At 40.9% G+C, this 23,922-nt stretch overlaps 1 protein-coding gene across 4 annotated transcripts in view; it reads right to left on the bottom strand.

The window, feature by feature from the left end:
* WDFY2 (WD repeat and FYVE domain containing 2) overlaps window positions 1–23,922 on the bottom strand; it is a 150,441-nt gene that overhangs the window by 82,365 nt on the left and 44,154 nt on the right. For all 4 annotated transcript variants that reach the window (XR_010383628.1, XR_010383629.1, XM_010982397.3 and 1 more), the window contains one exon: window positions 4,756–4,823. Coding sequence is in view for 2 of the 4 variants with exons in the window: in XM_010982397.3 (XP_010980699.1) it covers window positions 4,756–4,823 (68 nt within the window). In the remaining 2 variants the exon portion in view is untranslated. The remainder of the gene's footprint in view (window positions 1–4,755; window positions 4,824–23,922) is intronic.

Raw genomic sequence — 23,922 nt, 5'->3', positions numbered from 1 at the left:
TAAAATAACTCAACCATGAAAATAGGAATGCCTGTGCTTTTCAGGTATGTTGTGTGTTTTTCTCTATACTGTGATGCAGATCTATTCTGGAACAAATAATCACAGTTATGGCTACAGTTGAAACCTTAGCTCTGTATCCTCAGGAAGGCCCCTCTCTGGTTTCCAAGGTCAGGCAGGTCCCAGTTGGGCAGGTTGTAACTTGATCTTGTCGTAGGCTACTTTCTAGCTACTACACAAGATATGTCAAGATACTATTTTTGAAAGAATATTTGATAAGGAAATGCTCCTATTTCTCATTCATCCATAAAAACCAGCTTATAGGAAACTACAAAACAAGTCATCAGTCACTCCAAACTCTCTATAGACAGCAGGGTTTAAAAATGGATCTTCCTTGGTGACCCTTTGTCACCATGTGCTCATTACCCCCCCCTTCACATGTTATAACACACATCATGGGTGGTACTCATTTTAGGTCCACCTTCCCCACCAAACTGTACACACCATGAAGATGGGATTCATCTGCCATATTTCACCCCTAGATCCTTAGTACCCTGCACAGTGTTTGATATGGAAGAAACATTTAACATTTGTTGAGTGCACTGTCCAAAGAAATGAAAGAAAGTAGGATGAATGTTTCTTTCCGTTTTCTTCTTTACCTGCCTTCACTTTTCCCCATACTATTTTCAGCTCAACACTTCAGAGGCACCAAGAGGGACACCCGTGGCTCAGTCCTCTCTCTTTAAAGATCACAGAGATCCAGGAGCAAGTGAAAAGGCAGGAACTGGGAGGTGTGCATTCAGGGCAAGGCTGAGTTAGACACTTGCAGTGACAAGCGGCTGAAACCCACTGGCGTGAACTTGAGCACAAACGGCACCTCCACTAAGAGAGGGAGCATCTCTTGACCTCAAAGGCAGAAGCAGAGCCGGGCTTGGGGGTTAGGAGGATGAGGAAGAAAACCTGAAAGCATCACATGCTCATCATCTGCTTCTCTCCCTCTGGAGCCAAGTGGTCCTTCCTCCCTGATTCACGCTTCCTTTTAAGTGTATTGGTTCTCCCTGTTTCTTTATGCACACAAATGCCTCACAGCTGTTGGACTTCTGTGTTCCCAGCTCAAAGGCCCAGCCTAGGATGAGATTAGCATTTTCTACTCCAAACTATAAATTCCTGAGAAAATCAGACTGGATTGGGGTCCAACAGCCCAGTTAAGTCTGGTTTCTCCAGGATCCCTCCTGAAGGGGATGTGAGAACTCCTCAGAAAAGACAGGGTAGGAGGACAAAGCAGCGGCTGGGCTTTTGATCATGATGTGTCTGCTCCTCAACTTCCTCTCATCTGCCACGCTCCCAAGTTCACACAGCCTTATCACACTCTGCCTTTCAGGCTCACTCCCTGCCATCAAATTCGGCCTTCACTCTTCATCCTTCCTCATCCCATGCCTTCTTGCTCCCTTCCCTGCATAAAACTTCAGATTCTCCTCAATGCATGAAACGCTACTCTGCTACCCAGAACATGACAAACACTACACTCAAAGGTAATTTCTTTTCAGCGTTTGCTTATTTTAGGTTCTGTGACCTTTTTTCCCCAACTTTACTAAGGTATAATTTTCGAATAAAATTGTAAGATATTTAAAGTATACGATGTTACAATGTGTCATTGTAACTGACAATAAAAAAATAATGAAATAAAGTGTACAACGTGATGAATTGGTATACATTGTGAAAGGATTCCAGCCACCAAGTTAACACGTTCATTACCTCACATATTTAATTTTGGGGGGTGGGGTGAGAACATTTAAGTTGTACTCTCTCAGCAAAATTCAATTATAGAATAGTGTCATCAACTATAGTCACCATGTTATACACTAGATCCCCACACTCCATTCACCCCATAACTGAATGGTCTGTACCCTTTGACCAATCTCTCCCGTATTTCTTCCATCTCTCTGCTCCTGACAACCACTTTTCTACTCTCTGTTTCTATGAGTTTGCCCTTTTTTTTTTTAAAGGTATTTTAATGGATGAAATAAACAAGCCATATATTGTATGTACAAGATGTTTATGTTTTCTTCTGGATTTGGAATATTACTTACCCTGTACCACTATAAACACACAACATGGTCATATCTGCCTTGTGGTATCCATATAATGACCTCTGGATATACTGTGCCCTTCCACTTATTTTGTAACTAATACCACATTACCGTTAAGGATAATACTGGGTAGCCTCTTAACAAAACACCTTTCAATAGAAAGGATTGCAAATCAACCCTTTGTAAATTCAGCAAATGAATTCCAGCTGACCAAAACTGTAGCATGTTTCCTTACGCAATAGGATGCTGCATCTCTCAAGTTTATTTAAATTCTTACTCAGATATCAGTTCCTATGTTGAATGTAGATGATCCCTAGGAACATAAAAGCCAATTTCTGACCAACTGTGAAGAACATAGCCTTTTGTTCTTTTAATTCCCCAAGGCAGATGGAAACATCCAACAATGAAAAATTACAGAAATCATCGTGACCATCTGTGCCATGTTCGTCTGCAATTTCTCACACCTAGCTCCATGGCCTGTATACAGTAGATACGCAGTAAATATTTGACCGACTAGAATGTGTACTTTTATCTGTGTGTTTACAAGTCAACACCATATACACACGAGGCTTTACATGTGTTCACGTACAGTATGTAAATAGATCAGCATGTTGCATATATGTTAAAAGGCAATCTTCTCAAACTTTAAAGGGCACTCAAATCACATAGGGATCTTATTAAAATGCAGGTTCTGATTCGTGAGATCTGGGGTGGAGGCCAATATTTGCATTTCTAGTAAGTTCTCAGGTGCCCCCAATGCTCCTAGTCCACAGACCACATTTTAATAGCAAAGAAATCCCTTCTTTACTCCCTTTAGTAGAACGCCATAGGCAAGATACGTAAATAATTAGAGAGTCCTTCTCAAAGATCATGCACAGTCGTTTAGGAAAATGTCTGATAATATTCTCAGGGAAACTCATCTTTATTATCGGATTCAAGTCTTCAACAAGTACTTATTTATTGAGAACCTGTGCCAGGTACAGGAGCCACGGCAGCCTTTGGGCATCCTCCTACAGAGTCTAATAAAGGATGAAAAGGTAACGAGTGAGAGGCTCCTCTGTATTCTCAGCGACATTCAAACAAAGAGAACAATGGAGAATGGCACAAAGTGTTTACCGATGTGTGTATGGGGAAGGGGTGGGTAACCCATGTCTTCATGGGTTCTTATCAATGTCTAGATGGTTCCTTGCCCACCATCCCCAAGCCCTCAGTGTTCTGCTCAGGTCCACCTTTCCTCTGTCTTCACAGTTAATAAAGGAGTGACAGGCCTCTGGGGTCAACTTCAACTTGCTGGACTACAGAACTTCCTCATCTCGTCCACTCATATATTAGGCCCAGTTTGATGAAAAAGGAAGACCATAAAGGGGAGGGTATAGCTCAGTGGTTAGAGGGCATGCCTGGCATGCACAAGGTCCTGGGTTCAATTCTCAGCACCTCTGCTTAAGAAAATGAATAAAGTGCACAGACGGTCTTTGCTATATCATGGGGTCTGATGGAGGCACAACAGAAGGGGAGAATATGAGTACTCAGAATTATAAGAACCTTCCTCTTCACTAGTGTACAGTGGAATACTTGGTTCAGCTTCGTGGTTATCACTTATTAACTACAATTGTAAAGATATGTAGAGCCTCAGAAATCCATCACACCTTTAATAATTTATTTGTTCATAAACAGGCAAAATTGTTAAATTGTTACAGTATTCTTTTGCCAGAGGCATAAACTTCATCACATCTATAATGTAGCATGAATTTGTGTTGGCTGTACATTACAGCATGTGCTACTCAAACCAGGACAGTGCACCCAGGGAAGAGGTGCACCCTGCGGGAAGCCAGAGGGCACACGAGCTCAAACAACTCATCTAGGGGAGATTTCTAGGGTGTCAATTTTAATTAAGATTTAAAGGAAGGGGAGGAAGGAAAATGTTTAATAATATAACTGACAATGAATTTAAATAATTATTTTACACTCACTAAAATAAATATGGAATAGGATACCGAAACTTCATTAATTTTAATGATAAAACACTAGACCAGAAATTTCCTAGTTCTTTTTAGGGAGCCAGCTCTTCTCTCCCTGCAGGGGAACTTCTGCCAGTGCAAGAATCTAAGAATCAGTCATCTTTTTAAAAAAAAGTATATTTGAAAGATTTGCTATTTATCAGTGCAAGGACATATTCCTCACATAAGATTTTGGGGAAATGAGACTGACTTCTAATTAGGACGTTTCAATTCTAAGCAAATCCTTTTGAGAACTGAATGTTCAATGCTGAATGTCTTGAACTTGAATAAATAATGTAACAATAATGCAAGAACAAATTTACTTCACAAATGTAATCACTGGACAAAATTTTGAATTGTCTAAGGAAGTACTTTACAAAAAAGTTAAACAAAAAATTGGAAAAGACAGGGAGCCTGCTATAATCAGAGAGCCTATGTGCTGTAGTCCTTTCATTAATCTTATTCAGAAACTGTGAATATACAGTCAATTTCAGAACAATTTTCTTATTTTACACACTGAGAGCTAAAATGATTTAATGTGGTACTTTCCATTATAATAATCCCAACCCTCAGGCATCTCTACTCAAGAAAAGACAGAGAAGGCATTCTGGGAAGGAACGGGAGTTGAGGGTCCATGTCTGATTTTTAAAGACAGAAATCCAGATACTTACAAGGCATCATATGGTATATGCTTGGCCAGTATTGCCCACTGTCTCTCTTTAACCACACACGAACAGTCCTGCAACAAAAGAAAATATGTGCGTTAAATCACAGTGTATTTAGTCATGGGAAAATGCTGACAGCAGAAACCGAACCTCTGAATTATGTACACAGTGGACCCTTGAACAACATGGGTTTAAATAAACTACACGGGTCCACTTACATGCGTATTTTTTTCACTAAGTACGTATTACGACACCACATGATCCACACGTGGTTGAACCTGCAGATGCAGAACCACGGATCCAGAGGACCAACTGTAAAGTTACATGCAGACTTCAGACGGCACGGAGGGTCAGCGCCCTAACCCCTGTGTTGTTCGAGGGTCAACTGTGTGCCTGTGTGTGTGAGACACAATTATATTGCTATAATTATATAATATATATTCTATAGAAACATTTATAACATATATGTTTGTGTTTTTAAGTATATATATATATATATATATACACACACACACACACACACCACTTATATCTCTTTAAATCCAATATTCCTTAAATTTAAGGCTGTATACATTTAAAATTACATGACTTTTTATAATTAAATATTTGAGGATAATTAAATTTTATCCTCATATATGTTTGCATACACATGTGTGATAGCTTTTGAAAGCTATTATATGGCCGTTGCCCTGGTCTGCTGGGAGCACTCATCTCCCTGGAGGGTATTTAGGATTTACTAGTGACGAGATAAAATGAAGCAGTATGCAGCATCTGACACACACAGAAGGATTACATAGTAAATCCACAGTCTTACAAGCCAGGCTACTGACTTGAGAGAGGGTTTTCCCAAACATGGTGAAGCAGTGGTAAACTCTGAGTCTCAGACTGCTGAGCTAGAGGGCTGGCCACGGAACCCACTGCGGAACACAGTGATCCTGCAGCCAGGCTGTGGGTGAAGTTCCAGACCAGCAGGCCAGGCCGAGGTGGCAGGCGCCCAGGAGAGCTCAGAGAGGAGGAGTCAAAGTGCAAGGAACCAGTTAGGGAACACTGTGAGGTTCTTAGCAGCCGGAAGCCCTACCCCGAGTACCACCAGCTGTGACACCATAAGCACATGCCGGCAAGGCAAACTCAACTAGGAGATAATGGGGCATTGCCCCAAGGACTGGAGGAAGTAGCGGACATCCAAGCAAGGGAAATGAGCAGTTCCCCACTGCTGCTGGGAAATCACATACATCACACCCCTCACCCACCCCACCCTCCCAACACCATCCCAGGGTAAAAAGCAGACACTGAGCACTTTTATCTCAGAGAAAGCTGGACATTACCTAAAAAGACTATTTAAGTCATCACATTAGACCAAGTTTTAAATTGTACTGGATTTCTTCCCAAGTTAATCAGTGGGTCTCCCAATCAGAATAGGAGGAAAAAGACTAGACTAACCATAGATGCAGTAAAGAACCGCCACTGTATCTGCACAGCCACAAGATACAATGCAGCCACACATAGTGACACCACTCCATGTACCTGTCAAACTCCATCTTTTTGGTCAGCTATCCTAGTTTGTGAGATGGCCAGATACAGTGGAAAATAATTCTTAAGAAATAATTCAATACATACACTATACATATATCAGCCTTCACTTAAAATCTTTTCACAATATACACCACTGAATTTTAATATACAGAATATTATCTCAACAAGAATACAGGAGTGACATTATGAAAAATAGCAGAGTAGGAAGCTCCAAGAATCAGTCCCTGTACCAAATCAATCACTGAGCTAAGAACAATTGTCAGAATCATGACTTCAGAACTCTAACTAGTTAGACCCTCTCAGTACCTGTGGGACTGCTTGACGAAGAAGCTGGTGTACATCAGAGAATTTCACATTTTACTCCCAGCTACCATCACATGTCCCAACCTCATAGCAGGCAGCTGTGGAGACAGCAGCCTATGTTCAGAGTGGCTTGCTGGTACCAGGGAGCGAATCCTGTCCTCCAGTATCTGGGGAATGTGTTGATTTGCCTGGCAGTTCACTAAGAGACTAGAGAAGAGATTGGCCATTGTTTCAAGCCCCTAGGTCCGTCTGAAGGGCTTCCTGGGCAAGTCTGTCAAAAGAATTTAAGGAGAAGGAAGACCTTTTACCCCTTTATTAATTACAGGCATTAAAAGCAATCACTGGTTGACCTCAGAGACAGAAGAACAGAAACTTCAATGATCACATGATCACATACAACAAGAAAGACAGTCTTTGCAGAAATAGTTTGAAAAAGCCACTAAAGAGGCAACTGCAGCATTCAACAAGTAACAACTCTAGAGAGGAATGAGGATGTGATTTTCAGTTACCACATCATATTATTTAAAATATCCAGTTTTTAACAAAAAATTGCAAAGTATACAAAGAAACAGGAAATGGCCCATTCATAGAGAGAAAAAAAAGTGATAGTAACCACGAGGAAGAAGTCCAAACATTGACTAGCCAAGACTTTAAATTACATAAATATGCTCAAAGAGCTGAAGGGAACCACAAAGAACTAAGGAAATCAGGAGAAGGATGTATGAACAAGTAGGGAATATGAATAAAGAGACAGAAATTATATAAGGGAATCAGAAAGAAATCCTGGAGCTGAAAAGTACAATAGCTGAAATGGGACATTTCACTAGAAAGGGTCAACGATAGGTTGGAGAAGACAGAAGAATCAGTGACCTTCAAGATAGGACAATTGAAATTACTTAGTCTGAGGAGAAGAAAGAGAAAGAATAAAGAAAAATGAACAGAGTCAACAAAAACTTTGTCTGAAGTTAAGGCCATCATCTTTGGTCATGAGACAACAAGCTTGGGGACAGAAGCTGACATGCTGAGGACAGCAGAGGTGAAGACCAGAAAGAGCGTGGGCTCAGTAACACCACTGTTGACCCACCAACCCTTTAGACTAACTCTAGACTTGTTTGTGAGAGGATTCAATTTATTTTTACCCTAAGCCACTGTGAAGTACATTTTATTACCAGGATCTGAATTACATGTTAACTGATAGGGAAGATGAAGGAAAGGAATGTCTTTCCTCAGGTTTTGGGTTGTCCAACTGCATGGGTGATGCTGTCAGTCACTGAGATGAGGAACACTGGGAAAGGACCAGATGGGTCGTGAGTATCACAAGTTCACTCTTAAACTATGAGTCTGAGGTATCTTTGAGGTAGCCCAGAATTCCTAATTAATACAAGACAGAGCCTGTTGCGTGAAGCTGCTGTGAAGATTAAATGCAAGGTTCCTGAAATGGTGCTTGGCACATGGCAAGCACTAGGTAACTGCCAACAATTATTGGTCTTATATTATCACCACTATTATTTTAAAACCTACCAATAATCATAGCTTGTGAAAGATCAAGATCCCAAATCTTTCCTGCTCTGCCAGCATATGGAACATCTTACTCCTTAATGTAAGGGATTTTACACTCAATCTACAAATTGAGTGCCTTATAAATTTTTATCCATTCCTTTCCATTTCTTTAACAGGTGCTGAACATCTGCCATGTGCCAGGCATTGTGCAGGAGCTCCATGTGGACAGACAAGTAAACATCATTAAAACAGTGCCTGATAAGAGCTGCAAGCTGTTTTATATCTATTTAAGGCCATGTCGGAAAGGGGTCTAATCCACATGGGAAAGGGCGCAGTTTCAGGAAGTGCTGACTCTGGAGGGAGTGACATTATCTGTTATTTCATTTGTTTCCTTCATGGCACTGGCCACAATCTGTTATTTGATCTGCCTACTTATTTTTTTATTTTTTAAATTCTTAACTCTTATTTCCCTACTCTCCATTTCTTTTTTTTTTTAATAGTATGGAGGAACTGGGGATTGAACCCAGGGCCTTGTACATGCCAAGCATGCACTCTACCACTGCCTACTTCTAATGTGTCTATTATGTTGTTACCTAACCAAATCTGGGTCCGCTCGCCCATGCACAGTAAAGACAATTCACTGATACCAGGCTGTGGTGAAGGAAAGTGCAATATTTATAGTAAGGCGCTGGGGCCAGCTAGTGCTCAAAAAGCCTGAATTCCCCGATGGGTTTTAGGAAAGCACTTTTAAAGGCCGGGTGAGGGAGGGGAATCCCAGGGTATGCGATCAGCTCTGGACAATTCTCTGTATTGGTTGGTGGAGAGGCAGCAGGTGGTGTCACAGGGGTTAACGTGATCAGTCCTTAGGCTCCAGTAGGACTGGAGGCTGTGGGCTCATGGTCATCAAGTAGTTAGCATCTTCCATTTGGTAGGGAGTTTTAGCATCTGTAAAACAACTCAGGAAATGTGCATCAGATACTATTATCTGGGTACTTAATAAAGGAGCTACAACAGAGGATATGAGGGAGAGGTCTGTCCCAGGAAGACCCCAGAGGCTCCTGCCCAGTTACAATTTGATTCCCCCAATTGGAAATAAGCATGAGGATAAAGAACATTCTATTCTGGCTCACTGCTGCCTACCGGGAGCCTAGGAGTACATGCACATGTAAATACAATATTTGTTGGATAAATGAAAGTAGCAAGGAAGAATTTCCTCTATCCTTCTAGGTTCTTCCGGCAGGTCTAAGGATTGACACAAGACAGATTAACAGAAGGAAACCAAACAAAAGTTTAATAACATGCATACATGGGAGAGGTCTAAGAACACTTGAGTAACTCTCCAAAAGGGCTGAAGCCCTCACCTTAAATCCCATCCAGCGAAAGACAAGTCAGTTAGGGGAGGTTACCAGGAAAGGCACAGTAAAAAGCTAGGATTGTGATGCAGATTTCAGTCACTGCCTTCTCTATGGATTAGGGTTTCAAGAGATTTGGTCAACGTCTTCTTCCTGACACAGACAGGGTGCCACCCTTACAAGTGGAAATTTCCCTTACAAATGTAAATGTTTCTCGCAAAAAGGGAACTCCTACCTGATTTTCAGAGTCTTTCCCATGTCTGCTGTTTCTGAGAAAATAACCAGCTTAAAGTTAATACATCAAAGAGACATATTTTGGGGTGGCAAACTCTGCCCCCCTATAAAGTGTTGGTCCGAGGTGGCAGAGCCTGCTGGTTACCTACCCCGATTCATCCTCTTCTTCCCCAGCAGCAGTTACACTGACCCGAGAGCGCTGGGCAGAGCACGAAGGCCAGGAAGTAAAGACCATAGACTTCAGGCTGGACCAGATGCTCAGCAGAGCTTCTGTTTTACAGATACTGTCACAAATGGACAAGAAGCCTACAGGGCTTTCCAGGGGACTGTTTCGTCAACAGAATCCCAAATGTGGCCTCCCAACAGTCCCACAGGGACGGTATGATCTTGTCACAGAGGAGGGTCCTGAAGCACGGAGGGGCCCAGGCTGCAGAGCCACAAGGCGAACCTTCAGAGGGGGCGCCTCGCAGCCACTACACCGTGAGGACTGTTCCTTAATATGGGACAGAGAGGAAGGTAGGAAAACACCCTGAGTTTCATTTCAATATACTGAGTTTAAGATGACAGAGCTCATCTGAGTATCGACCACATGTGGAACAGCTTCTTACTTGAGGCTTAGAGATATAGGTAGCACCTATGCCGTGTACACAAAGGTTGTTACACTATTATTGTAATGTTAGCTCAACAAATGTCTTTCAGATGCATGAATTATTTTTAAAAATATAAAAACATAAAAATATATACATATGTATTTTTAAAGTAACAGTGTTCCTAAAAATCCCAATGAAAAAAGGTACACATCAGTACAGTTAGTACAGGTTTGTTTAAAGATTTTTAAGTTTTGTTGTGTGTTGTTTTTTTTTAATGGAGGTACTGGGGATTGAACCCAGGACCTCGTGCATGCTAAGCTTACACTCTACCACTGAGCTGTACCCACCCCCTGAAGATTTTTTAAAATAGCTATATAGGTCAATAAGATGGCTGGATAATACTAGTTTTAATTTTAATAATGGTAACAAACATTTCTACAGAAATAACAGCCCCCAAAACATTTTGCATATAGATTTAATCCTTGCAAAGCCCTATGAAATAGAAACCATCTTTTAGAGATGAAAATGGAAGGCCCAGAGAACTTAAGCGATCTGCACTGAACTAGTGAGTAGATGCAGTGATTTTAAATTCCGTGCTCTCTTCACTAAACATACTGGCTTCCTTACACCAATATGTATTTGGCAATTGATAAACTTTACAACCTAGAGGAAAATGATATAAAAACATCTGTTCTCTTATATTCTTATATTGTCTTGTATTCAGAGGTATAATAGCAGTTTAAAAAAGAAAAAAGAGACTGCATCCTAGAGGACAAAAATGTCATTTGGCCGGCTAGGAATTTACAGATAAATGTAAATTCCACTATATAAAGTTTATAAGTAAGTATTCATTTTCCTGCAAACTATATTTTAAAAGCAACCCAAAAAGCTTTTAATAGTAAGTGAAATTTTTTTTCCTTGAAAGAAAATTTAAGAGTCAGAGTTAAGCCAGTAGAGGTCAGTGTGTTAGAGAAAAATGCATAACCCCAGTGAAAGGCAGGGAAACTGCATTCCTCCCACACATAAAGCCCCAGGATGCAGCAACCCAGTGCAGCCACAAGCACCGCACCTTGCCAGGTCCTATTTCCTCCCCGCCCACCCACTCCCCCACTCGCTCTTCCTCTCCCCCAAATTGTCTGCACTAGGCAGAAACAGACACAAGCGAGTTGGAAGAAAGAAGCAATGCTCATCTCAAAATTAGTAAGACAGGGTATCCCCAGTGGACCTAAGTCAGTTCAGCAGCTGGGCTATTTAGAAAATGGCAAAGTCTTACTCTACGTTGGACATAGCTGACCATATTTCAACAAGTAAAAATTACCTTTAAATATTAGCCCTAATTATTACTCTTTAAACCTAAAGAAGTTTGTTTGTCTTTTAAGGTTAAAACAGGTGTTGGATCAATTATAGCATTGATCAAAACTTCCCCATCATTAGAGCTGGTTGGCTCCTTGACTGAGCTCTAAATACAATCAGAAGAAAACACATTTTATCGTACTTGACATCTGCCCCAGGGCGGAGTCCACACCAGGTCCAAAACTGGTGCTCATTATTTGAGACATATCAAAAGGATGGGTCTAAAATGTCTCCCTCTCGGCACCTACCTCCCACCTGTCCACGTCAGGAAGCTCTCTGATTACACCTGCACAGAGGCACATGCAGAATGGCAGCAACCAAGCTGGGCTCACACCGAGAAATCGGAACACTGTGCTGGGTGAGATGATGGGAAGGAACTATAAATCCTTCACTTCACAGCTCCAGCATCCACCAGCACTCTAAAGCAATAGGCAAGGGAATGGTATTTCTGTGCTGCCTCCCTTCCCACCCCAAGTCCCTCCAAAGAACCAAATCTGTGCCTGTCTGAGCTACAACCTTAACCAGGACGGGTGTGTCCACCTCACAGGCAGCCCGCAGCCCTCAGTGCAGTAGCCAACACGATCACACAGAGGGGTTCAATCAAACAGGGGAGTCAGGATGCTCCCTTCATGAAATGCCCCAAGTCTCAGTTTGACTTTGCTGTTTTGACCCGTGCTGATACCTACACGCCGGCAGTAGAGTTTAGTTAGACACAGCTGCTCAACTGTGTGTCTGTGTGTGTGTGTCTGCATGTATATATGGCCAAGCACCACACCAGGTCCACCTCCCACACCCTATACAGGAATATACCCTTTGTTCTCTATTCTAGCAATCTTTAAATCTGCTTAGACTGGTGGGGACAATGAATTCCAGGGACTGGAACAACCTGGATTTTCCAATACTATTAAAATCTAAAAGTTAGGAATTCTGCCCCACAAGTGCACTTATACATTCAATCATTGATTTGTTGATCATTAAGTCATCTGACAAACATTTATTAAATTCCCGCTAGGTGCTAGTATGTGAAATGCACAAATAAGTATGTCAGAAGCTCACTGCCCCCTGGCGGAGAGGGGCTGCAGGGCAATACATTATAGGCAGGTAAGATCTACAGTCAGGATAGGCCCTTGCTGTTACAAGAGCACCTAGCTAACTCTGACGACAGAGCTGGGTTAGGTGACAGTGGAGAAAGCTTCCCAGAAGGATGGTGTCCAAGATACAGGATGAGGAGGAAGGTTATTTGCCAGAGGAAAGGGGAGAGGGTGGGAGCACATTTCTGGCAGGGAGTTGGGGCAGGAGGGATGCAGGAAGAAGGCAAGAACAAGCAGAGGAGAGGGCAAGGTAGGAGTAATGAGAAACCAGCCTGGACAAAGGAGCAAGCAGGAGGCCACTGAGGGCTTCGTCTGCCCTGCTGAAGAGTCTGGGTTTTACTTTGAGGATATGGGGAGCCACTGGAGAATAAGCAGCAAGTCACAAAAGCATAATATTTTTGTTTGTTTGAGGGAAGCCTGGAAGAAGCCTGGCCACACTGAAGTAACCAATTTGGAGGATGTGGGCGGGAAACCAGGCAAAGAAGGACGAGGCCCTAGAAGAGAGAAGAGGACAGACTTTAGAGCATTTAGGAAGTAGAAGCATCTGGACTTGGGCGCTGACCGGACAGGGGTGCGGTTCATCAGTAAGTGATTTTTGTGGAAGGCAATGCTGACTTGTTCTTGAACTTGCTGGGCTTGGGGACTGACTCAGGGCTGTCGAGGAGTGAACTAGCTGCCTGCTTGCTTGGGACCAGGGGCGAGACCTGAGTCGAAAATTAACATCTGGGAGTCACCAGCACATAAGCAGTAGTTAAGTCCTTGGTGAAGAAGAAAAGAGGGCCAACAACAAGCCCCTAAGAACACCAAAGTTAAGGGGTGTAGAACTAAAAAGATCTGTGAAGACCAGGCTGCCAGGGAAGGAGAAGAAAAACTCTTACTTCTTAGACCCAGCATGTGTCCTAATTTTTGGTCCAGAAAATAAGGTCATTATAAACATACCTAAGAACTGAACCAAATTCACAGTGTGAACGTGCCCACAATAAAAAACTATCTATATAGGTCACTTTTCTGAGGGAAGAGGGAAGATTGGGGGTGGTGACAAACAGGAGACCACAGGTTGCTAAGATACTGAGTAAAATAAGACGGGGCGTCTACCCATGTCGAAATCCAGGCTTTTAAAAATGTGCCCTGGAATGATGCAACCTTCATTAGTTACCATAGCGATGAGCTTCATTTCCCAGGGGACAATTGTTATTTTTGCCACCACTGAAGTAACTTGGGGGGTGTGGAGGGGAGACAGTCAAACCCACTGTGTTTCAAAGACCCTGAATTTTCAGGGAATCCTTTTCCAACAGATCACACATTACAACCTCAATACTAACAGAAAGCAGTCCTGAGCAATCTGCAAACTAAGAGAAAAACTTTGAGCCATGGCATGTCAGTCAATGTCTTTTTGTAGTTTTTACAGTGACTTGTTTCAAGGGGGGGGAAATGCCTCAAATGCAGAAAATGTAGAAATTCTTGGAAACCAGAGCTGAAAAAAAATTTTTAAAGGCTACTTCTCTATGATGATTTGTAGTAAGAACAAACTATGAAATTCTCATTATACGCACTCAGAACACATGTAGTAAATAAACTAAATCCAGTCTTCTACAAAACACTGTGTATCTCTGTATTGTGGGTTTTTCCAGGGATGGACAGAGGCTGCTGTGTGGAGTGAATTAAGGCGGCCGGGGGTTTCAGATACAGGGGCTCAAGCTGGGCGCTATCCAGCTTCGAGACCACACTGCCAAGTAGCTCAGTTCCAAGTATTAACCACCTCCCTACATGGGACCTAATCAACTTTGTTGAACCACAGACACCTGGATTTTTTTCCCATGGCTGTAGCAACCTAGCAATCAGTGGCTAAAGAAGAGGTGTGGCTGTTTTATGTTTCAGTACCTTGAGCTTTTAATGGTATTCCTGCTTTAAAAACAAAAACAGTCATTCAGGTCATTTGCAGTAGTGGGCTGATTACAGCCAGCTCCCCCCCACCCCCCGCCCCCACCCATGGCATTTTAACCAGCTGGGTCATTTCTCACAAACCAAAGGTCATCAAAGCCTTCACAATTTAGAATTTTAAAAATCTCAATCACGTGGCAATATCGTCATTGTTTTTTTTTTAAGCCTATAAAATGAAATCTCAAAATAAGCTCAAATGGACCCAGATGCCAAGTGAGAGATGACAAACACACACGAAATGAATGGAATTGTTATCTTTATCAGGAGTAAGAGCCTTGGGAGAAAGGAGCCCTCACAAGGCCTTCATTCTGAGTAGTTTTATTATTAATAAGCATTATTCCGTGTCTGCAAATAGCTTCCTTGCATTCTAGACTTGTTTTGCATATTTTGTTTTCTTGGTAATTTGACTCTTAGTGGCTAATGTTTAAACACAGCCTTCCTGCCCTGGCATAGTTGTGGGTTTTAGAGTTTGCAGGCTCTTTCCCTCTAACGAACGTTACCTGGATATCTGCTCTCCCATATCAGCAAAAATCTGCTACAAGCTTTCAAGACTCCTGGGCAAAATTAAGCTCTGGGATCATGCTGTATTTCACCGATGTTAGGACAGTGTCTTTAGCTGTCAATGCTACTTAGCAAGTCCATCTCCCCCATGGACAGTGATTTCCCGGAAAAGTTCAAAAATTTTATCTTTGACTTTAATACCTACAATGCTTTTATGCTGAATACATACAGTACTGAGCGTAAGAAAGATGTTTGGAAAAGGTCATAAAAATACATTTAAGAAAGAAAAAAGAACAGGAAAATAAAAGAGAAGACCAAAAAATGAACACATTCCAAGTGCAACAGAGAAGAATAACCCACAGGGAAATACCAAGAATGAACAATCAGAGAGGTTCCCGGACAGGTTTCCGGGCATCAGCATCAGCAGCGCCATCTGCTCCTCAGCCAGAGCCCCTCACAGGCCAAAGAAACCTGAGGACGAGCCTTGAGCTGTCAGTCTGGGCAAATCAGCACTATGAGAATGTTCATCAGTGTCACCCACTGGGAGGAATGAGGATGGAAGCACTAGACGAACAATATAAATGTCAATACTGCTCTTGGCTCTGTTAGCAGCAGGAGGGCATGGTCTACATCATCCCACTCGCCACCATATTCCTACAGCCCGTGCCAGTGGCAGGCACATGATGAATGCTCAACAGAGACCTAATGAAATAGTGAACTGAACGAGCAGTGATTCAGAGGACGCCCCTGGCCACGACTGTTCTGAATCTGCAGATAGATGAACTACTCTCTTCCAAGGCAGCCACATGTAGCAAAATGGCCAAGAATTTTACACCTTCAAAAAAACCAGTAGAACTGACCGAGGAGAGAATGGGGAGTTACTGTTTAACGGGTATGGAATTTCCATGTGGGAAATGGATAGTGGTGGTGGTTGCACAACACTGTGAATATATTTAATGCCACTGAATTGTACACTTAAAAAGTTATAATGCTACATTTTAAGTTATGTCTATTTTACCGCAATTAAAAAAAAGAAAACATTTTTAAAAATCTTTTTAAAAAGAAACACAGTAGAATGACTATCTTTCTAAAACTGCAGTCTTCATTGAGTTGCCAGAGACCAGCAATCAGATGATAGCTTTGGACAGACTGGCCCTGGAGTAGGTCTGCAAAGGACATCTTGGCTGAGCATGCGCAAAAGGGATTCACTCGCCCATTCCAGTAAGATAGGGCAGCAGGGTACCTGTCCAGCATTCAAATCCTACTCGAACTTAGGGTTTGGAGGAATTCGACTTGATACCCTATGAAAAAAGGAACAAAGGAGAGTTTCTGAGCCAGATGTAAGTGGGTAAGTGTACACAATGAAAGGGGATGTTTTCAAAAGACTCCTTTGGCAGTAGTGAGCAACCTGGATTAGAAAGGAGAAAAATTAAAGGCTACAAGACCGGTGAGAGCCTGCTATAGTGATCAACATCCGAGAGACAGGAATGGAAGGGGAGTAAGGAGGAGGAACCAAATCCTAGATACGTTTCTAAGAAGGAATCAAAAGAAGGCTTCAAAAAGAGACAAAGGTGGCTCCAACATTTCCAGCCTGGAGAGCCATACTGATGAAAGCAGCTTGTGACAGATGCTACTGACCCATATATTAAAAACAAGGAAAGGCCTCACAGAGTCAGATTACTTTTTCAAGAGAGAGAAACTGGAAAATCTTACTGATTTCCAGCAGTGTGACAGAACAGGCAATCTGAAAGGCTTTCTGGAGTTGAATAGTAAAATGCTAGGTAAAATTTAGTAGAACTTGATTTTCTTTTTATTGTGTTTGTTATTTTAAAACATTGCCAATTTGTTTGAAAGTGAAGGATCTGCAGATCCCCAAAACTCTAATAAGGGAGTTTTAATAGTTTTTAGGCTTAAAAGTTTCTTTTGGATCCTGGAGATCTTAAGTATCCATTTTAATGCCACATTGGGCATGAGATACAGGAGAAAAGGCCTAGGGCCTGACCAACAGGAGGAATCTAATAAGAGATCCTATTTAAGCTGGGATTCTGAAGGTTACATCCTTAATGCAAGCGTTTATAAGAAATAAATCCCCACATGCAAAAATAGGACAGCAAGGAAACTTTTGTCTGGACAAAAATAAAAATAAAAATTAAAAATCAAGCTGTTCTCCACAAGCTGATCCTCATGAAAGATTCAGTACAAATTTAATCTATTTGTGTCACTTAAACAGCCTCAAGTGGAGAATTTAATTTTAAGTGGTCCTAGATTTCTTATGTCCTCGGACAACCAGAAGAAGCAAAAGTAAACCCAGTCCTAATGGAGAAGCTCAAATTTCAGGAGATCTTAAGAAATTTCCCCAGGTGAATTTCTAAGGAAAATGAGCAGATCACAATTTTTTTAAATGACAAAGCTCACAAAGAAACTAAGTATCACAGAGTGAGAACCAGCAAAAATAAAAGAACAAACAGGGACCAACAAGGGCTTCAGGTACTAAAATTATCAGAAACAGAACACAAAAAAGCTACAATTAATGTGTTTCAGGAATAAAAGAGATTTAAAAATGAACCAAGAGTAAGCAGATTGGAAAAAGAACCAAATACAACTTCTGAAAATGAAAAATATATTATTAAAATTAAAATTTCAATGGACAAATGAAACAGATTAGACACAATCAAAGAGAGCATTTATAAACTAGAAGATAAATGCAAAACAATCTACAATACAGTCCTCACAAACATATGGAAAATTAACATATTAAAAGACATGAAGTTTTTGAGTAGAAAAGATTAGAATGAAAAGGTCTAAGATATGCTAATTGGAAAGACTAAGAGAGAATAAGAAAAGAGCCAACAGCTGAGAGATAATGGCTCAGACGCTCATAGAAATTTTGAAAGATGCCAATTCTAAGATGAAGATACTCAACAGCAGGAAATTATCCCAGATCAGATCAAAAGTTATAATTTCCTTTCCTAGATGAACTGATCAGACCACGATGGTGACTGTAACTCACCTACAATCCTATTTTCCTGAAATCCTAGAATGTCAGACAAAGAAAATACTCTCTAAGAATGTATGTGGGCCCTGTTAGAGAAAATAAGAATCCAGTCATGCACCATCAGATCATAATCATTTTTCTTTCCTGCCCACGTTCTTACAAGAACCACGCCATATACATTTTTCAGTACCACCTCTTGTAATTCAGAGGTGACTAGAAATCTTCCATGAATAAGATGGGCACAAGCCAGGAAGAACACGGTTTGGGGAAATAACCTCCACTAATGAAATAGGACAGAAAATAAGAAGTCCATTTTGTCTGCTTTACTCTAATTTTCTTTATCTTTTACAAAACATCCAAAGATGAATAAAGCAAAAATATACTCATTGCCAGTGGATGTGTGAAGGTGCTAAGAATCTAGAGGAATTAAAGGATTTGCTGAAAATCACAGAGGAAGATGGAGGGAAAAGTCACATCAAAACTTTATTGTCTTAAAATACAGTGTGTGAAACTTGTTTAGATACTGCTCTGAATAAATCAACCATAAAAATATATATTCAAATTAGGGAAATCTTAACATGTTAGACGATATTAAGAAATTATTGTTAGTTAGCTCTGTGTGATAATGGCATTATGGAATGTGGAACAGATTATCCTTTATAGTATTAATAGGTGAAATGACATAGTAACCCAAAATTTATTTCAAGTGAATCCCAGTATCCCTATTCAACAAAGGATGGAGTGGGGAGATAGATGAAACAAGATTGGCAAAAGACTGATCATGGAAGCCGAGTGATGGGTACGTTGTTACTTTTGTGTGTTGTGTATGTTTGAAACTGTCCGCATTATTTTTTAAAATTTTGAGGTTTTGACTTATAACAACTGTATATAACTGTATGTAACAGAAAGGCATAGCCTCCTTTGGGAGTACTATAAGAGAAATTGTGAATAGAGAAACAGTAGTGGATTAATTCAAGTAGTAGTAAACACTTAGGTCATCTACTTGGCAATCTGCATTGGTTTAATATCATTTGTAGGTATTAATAAATAGAGCACAGATGAAAAACTCCTCATTTCTAGAGAACAGATAACACCTTCAGGGTCTCTAAAATGAACAACCTTGAAAAAGTTATTCATTAAAAGGTGTAAACAGTTGAGGCAAATTCCCTAACATATACGCCCAAAAGAAATTAGTACAAAGTATCAGAATAATCCTGCCAGAAAAAAATGTTTAACTTCTCACATTAAATATTCTCAATATATAAATTACATTGGCAAAAATCAATGACAATGGAGACAATAATAGCATATGGACTGCTTTGAAGTTAGCAGAGTGGATAAAATTTCCATTGTCTGCAGTGTTTAAATGTATTTCATTAGGTGATTAAATTCTCCTCACTCCTAGAACACACTAAATGGCGTAAGTGAATTCAGACTCCATATTAAATAATCTACATTATTTCAAACATCCATCTGCTCTCCTTTATAACAAAGAGACAAGAACTGAGTTTCTAAATGGAATCATAAAAGCCCTTCCAATCCAGCCTATTATAAAAAGTAACTAAGGCTAACTGTATTTCTCACAAATTTTAAATGCATCTGACATGCTTTGTAGTAATACAAAGGAGGTATAAAACAGGAAAATCAAAAAGACAATAATACAACAGCTTTACTCTGTCAAGTCAAATAAACATGTAACAGTAGCCATTGACCTCTACAATTCTGCTTGATGTAAAGTAATGATTTAGCATGAATGGTTGAAAAATCTCATGTTATCTTAAAAAACCAGAGTATACAGATATCCTCTCTTCCTACAATCAACCTTTCTTCCTGTGGGTTTTTGAGATACATAATGTATAATCATGAATGTTAATAAATCCCATAAATCAAAATCACATTAACTTTCTTTCCATATTGAACCGTCCCCATAAGCTTCCATAGAATTTCTTCGATGTATCAAAGTCCATAGTGTAAAAAAGTGCAGGTAAACCTACAACAACAAAATTTCTTTTCATGCTGGTTGAAGAAAAGTCAACTATATTACCGGAAATAATTCACTATATTGCGGCCTCCCTTGGAAAATATACTTGATTTAAGCCAAGCCAACAGAAAAGCTTACATGTAAACTCATTAAATGCAGACAGCAAGCCAGAAAAACAGAACCTTCTGTGTATTAGTCAACTCTCATTTATGCTTTTGTGGGTGAACTCAGATAAAAGTAAGAGCTGAAACTAAATTATTTTCTGAAATTTTTTAAAGAATTCATTAAATTGCAAAAAGATTCTGAAATTCGTAAGAATCTTGAGCTAAGGCTGACATAACACAGAGCCCCTCCACACCAAAAGCCATTCCGTAAAAGCAAGCATGATATGTAAATTATTGCTCTACAGAACATGCCGCGGTAGCAAGTTAATCCCTGCAAAAACAAAAGTCCGAAAAGCTTAGCAGAACCCAATGCTTTTACCAGGCAGTATTCTCCCAAGGAGTTACAACATATATAATAAAATGAATGAAATCAGCATTTTCTGACTCACACAGCGTAGCTTTTCATGAATGGGTACTTAAGTATGAAGATGGATTAACTCTCTGATCTCATTTTAATGAGTTTCTCTTTGTCTTTGAGGGACTGCACTGCACAGATGCTCAATCACTCTCCTCTATAGTCATTTAAATCAATCCATTTAAGAGTTTTGAGAGCTGCGCTGACTTCCACTTATTTGGTTATACTAAATTTGCCAAAATTTAAAGTCAGAGAATAATTTAAATTATGTAAAGTTACCTGTTCAATCCAATAGGCTGCTAATTCCTGCCAAATCTACCTCCTTAATGTATCTAAAGTCTCCTCTCTCTGCTGTCCACATTGCTCTTCCATCTAATACACTGCTAACCCCTGTCAATCCTACCTCCTTAATGTAACTAAAATCCATTGTATTTCTGCTATCTATAATATTGCCTTAAAAACCTGCGAGAGCCTCCTAGCTGGTCTCCTGCCTCCTGTTTCACCCTTCTCTAATCCCCTTCCCCAGCCACTGAAGTCATCTTCCTAAAATGCAAATCCATTTATGTCACAACCCTCAAAAATGTGGTGGTCAAGTCCAACTCGATGGTCTACCAGGTTCTCTAGGATCTGACCGCTGTTGGCTTCTCTGGCCCCACCCACCCCAGCTGCCCAACACTCTACCAAACTATTCTTAGTTCACTAACTCAGTAATGGCCAGTAACTTTTGGTTGGATTTCATAGGTCAGGTCAAAAACCGAAACAAAAGCTGAAAGGGTAGTGAGTTAATTACAGGGTTACCAGTTTTTAAATGTTGCCAAGGGGGGAAGGGGGCGGCGGCAGAATTTCAAACAGAAACAATATCCACATTTTGCTAGCACTTTCATTTTACAAAAAGTTAAGAAGAACATGATCTTAGAGTTCTAAAATTCGAATAAATTTTAGATTAAAAAGCTCACTATATTGTCCTTTAAAAAAAAAAATTCACTGCGCACTGGCACAAACTCTTGCATGAACTTATTCGATGAAACCAACACCCTCACTCAATACCTTTATGCCCTTGCACATGCCGACCCTCTGCTAAAGCATCGGCTTCTCCTTCATCCCCCTCTTTCACCTGCATGACTAGTCCTCATCCTTTAACCCGCACCTTATCAGGCAGTCCTTTTTAAACTTTAATGTGCATGAGAATAACCTGGGGTTTATAAAATGCAGATTCTGGTCACAAAGATCTTGGCCTATGTTTCTTCTCAAAGCGTTATGGCTTTAGGTTCTACACTGAACTCTATGATCCACTCTGTTTTCATTTTTGTATGTGTCTGCGGCATGGTTCAAAGTTCATTTTTTAAATCTGTGGATATCCAATTGTTCCAGCACCAATTGGTGAAAAGATAATCTTTTCTCCACCGAACTGCCTTTGCCCCTTTGTCAAAAGTCAATTGGCCATATACGTGTGAGGGTCTCTTTCCGGACTGTCTATCCTGTTCCATTGATTTATTTGTCTAGGCCAAGTTATTTCATATGATTTTGGAGGCTTATGATCCAAAGACAAAAAGTATTCTGCACAAAGAAAGGACCTGGAATGTTCCAGACCTCCTTGAGGTTTACCTTTGTTTCTCCTGCTGTATTGTATCTATGGTCTTTACTAAAGCCTTAGTAAACTATGTGAAGTCTTACGAGTCCTTTCAATTAACTGACCCTGGGTAACTGCGGCAGTGATTTTGCTTTCTGTGATTAAAGAGACAGAACACAAAGCCAAGGGACTGGCTGTGTTCCATCCTGCCTAAACAGGTCAAGGTTATTTCCCTCTTTGCTCTCTCTGCTGGGAATGTCACTTCCCAAGTTCTAGTGCTACTTAGACCTACAGGTCTGTTTTGATAATCATCAGTAACCATGGCCAGATTACCTTCGGTAACTAAGGACAATCATAAAATAAGGCATTTTTCAGTCTAAAGCATGTTTATAAATCAGAGTGGGTGAGTGTAAGCGTGCATGTGTGCTATGGAAGGCAGTGGAAGCTGATACATGGACCTAAGAGTGAGCAAAACCCAGCAAAAGCCAAAATCTTTCAAGAAATATCACCAACTACCCAAGAGACAATTGTCAGGCTTCCTGATTTGTAGAGGAAAACAAGATGGGTATCCAGCACATTGCAAAAAAGATGAAACTTCTGGTGGGCATCCCTTCCGTTAAGAGCCAAGCCAGATTAAAATGTATGCAGGAGCTTCCAGAGTCTGATCAGAGTTACACTCCAGCAGCCCCCAGACACGGAGACACAGAAAAGAAATTGAGAGTGGTGGTATAGAATTAGAATAAAGCTTCTATTAGCTGAGAGAGTTAACAAATAGTAGTAGAAGGAATAATAACTGCTAAGGACTAAATGTGCCCTCCCCCATTCATATTGAAACCCTAACCCCCAGTGTGACGGTGCTAGGAGGTGGGAGGTAATTAGGTCATGAAGGTGGAGCCCTCGTGAATGGGATTCGTACACTTTTAAGAAGAAACACCAGACTCTCTGCTACATGAGGACACGAAGAGAAGACGGCCACCTAGAAGCCAGGAAGAAAGCTCTCACTGAGGACCCGACCAAGCTGGCACCCTGATCTCAGACTTCCAGCCTCCAGAACTGTGAGAAAAGCACCCAACCTAGGTAATTTCTTACTGCAGCTCGAACTGACACCAACATACCGAGCATCTGCTACGTAAGACACACTGTGCTTGACTTGCTTTCCTTCACTTAATCCTCACAAACGTTCTGAGGGGTCCTGCTTTCATTTCCCTGTCGGAAGTGAGGAACTGCACTGAGCAGACGCTAACGTGCCTGGGGTCCCCAAGCCGTGGAGAGGAAGAACCAGGAATTACCCCAGGCCATCTGACTCTGAAGCCTAAGTCTTACTTACTCACTTTCTTATTTCTGAAGCCATCTGACCATGCAGAAAGAGGACTAAATCAGACCGTGAGGACAAAAGCAAAAATGAAGGCGGCTTGGCGACTTCACTACTTAGACAACAGCCAAAGACAGGAACCCAAGAAAGTGGCTGACAGGCCTTGAGAGCACCTTGCACATCTAACGCCTAGAGGTACGTGAGATAAAAACACGCTGCTGCTGCTCAGCGAAATTCTCTCCATCACACAAAGCTGCTGATCTACAGGCTGGCATGGAAAATTATCACTTCATAATTTATCTCTCAGCTCTTCTTACGCCACTTAAAAGGATTAGGGCTTCCTGTTGGGACAACTAAGTATATCTCCTCCTCCATCTCTGCTTTGTCAGTGTGGATGA

This window comes from Camelus dromedarius, chromosome 13 (genome assembly GCF_036321535.1).
Source record: "Camelus dromedarius isolate mCamDro1 chromosome 13, mCamDro1.pat, whole genome shotgun sequence".
Classification (NCBI taxonomy): domain Eukaryota; kingdom Metazoa; phylum Chordata; class Mammalia; order Artiodactyla; family Camelidae; genus Camelus; species Camelus dromedarius.
The sequence above is the reverse complement of the archived record's forward strand: the minus strand, read 5'-3'. Positions and strand labels throughout refer to the sequence as shown.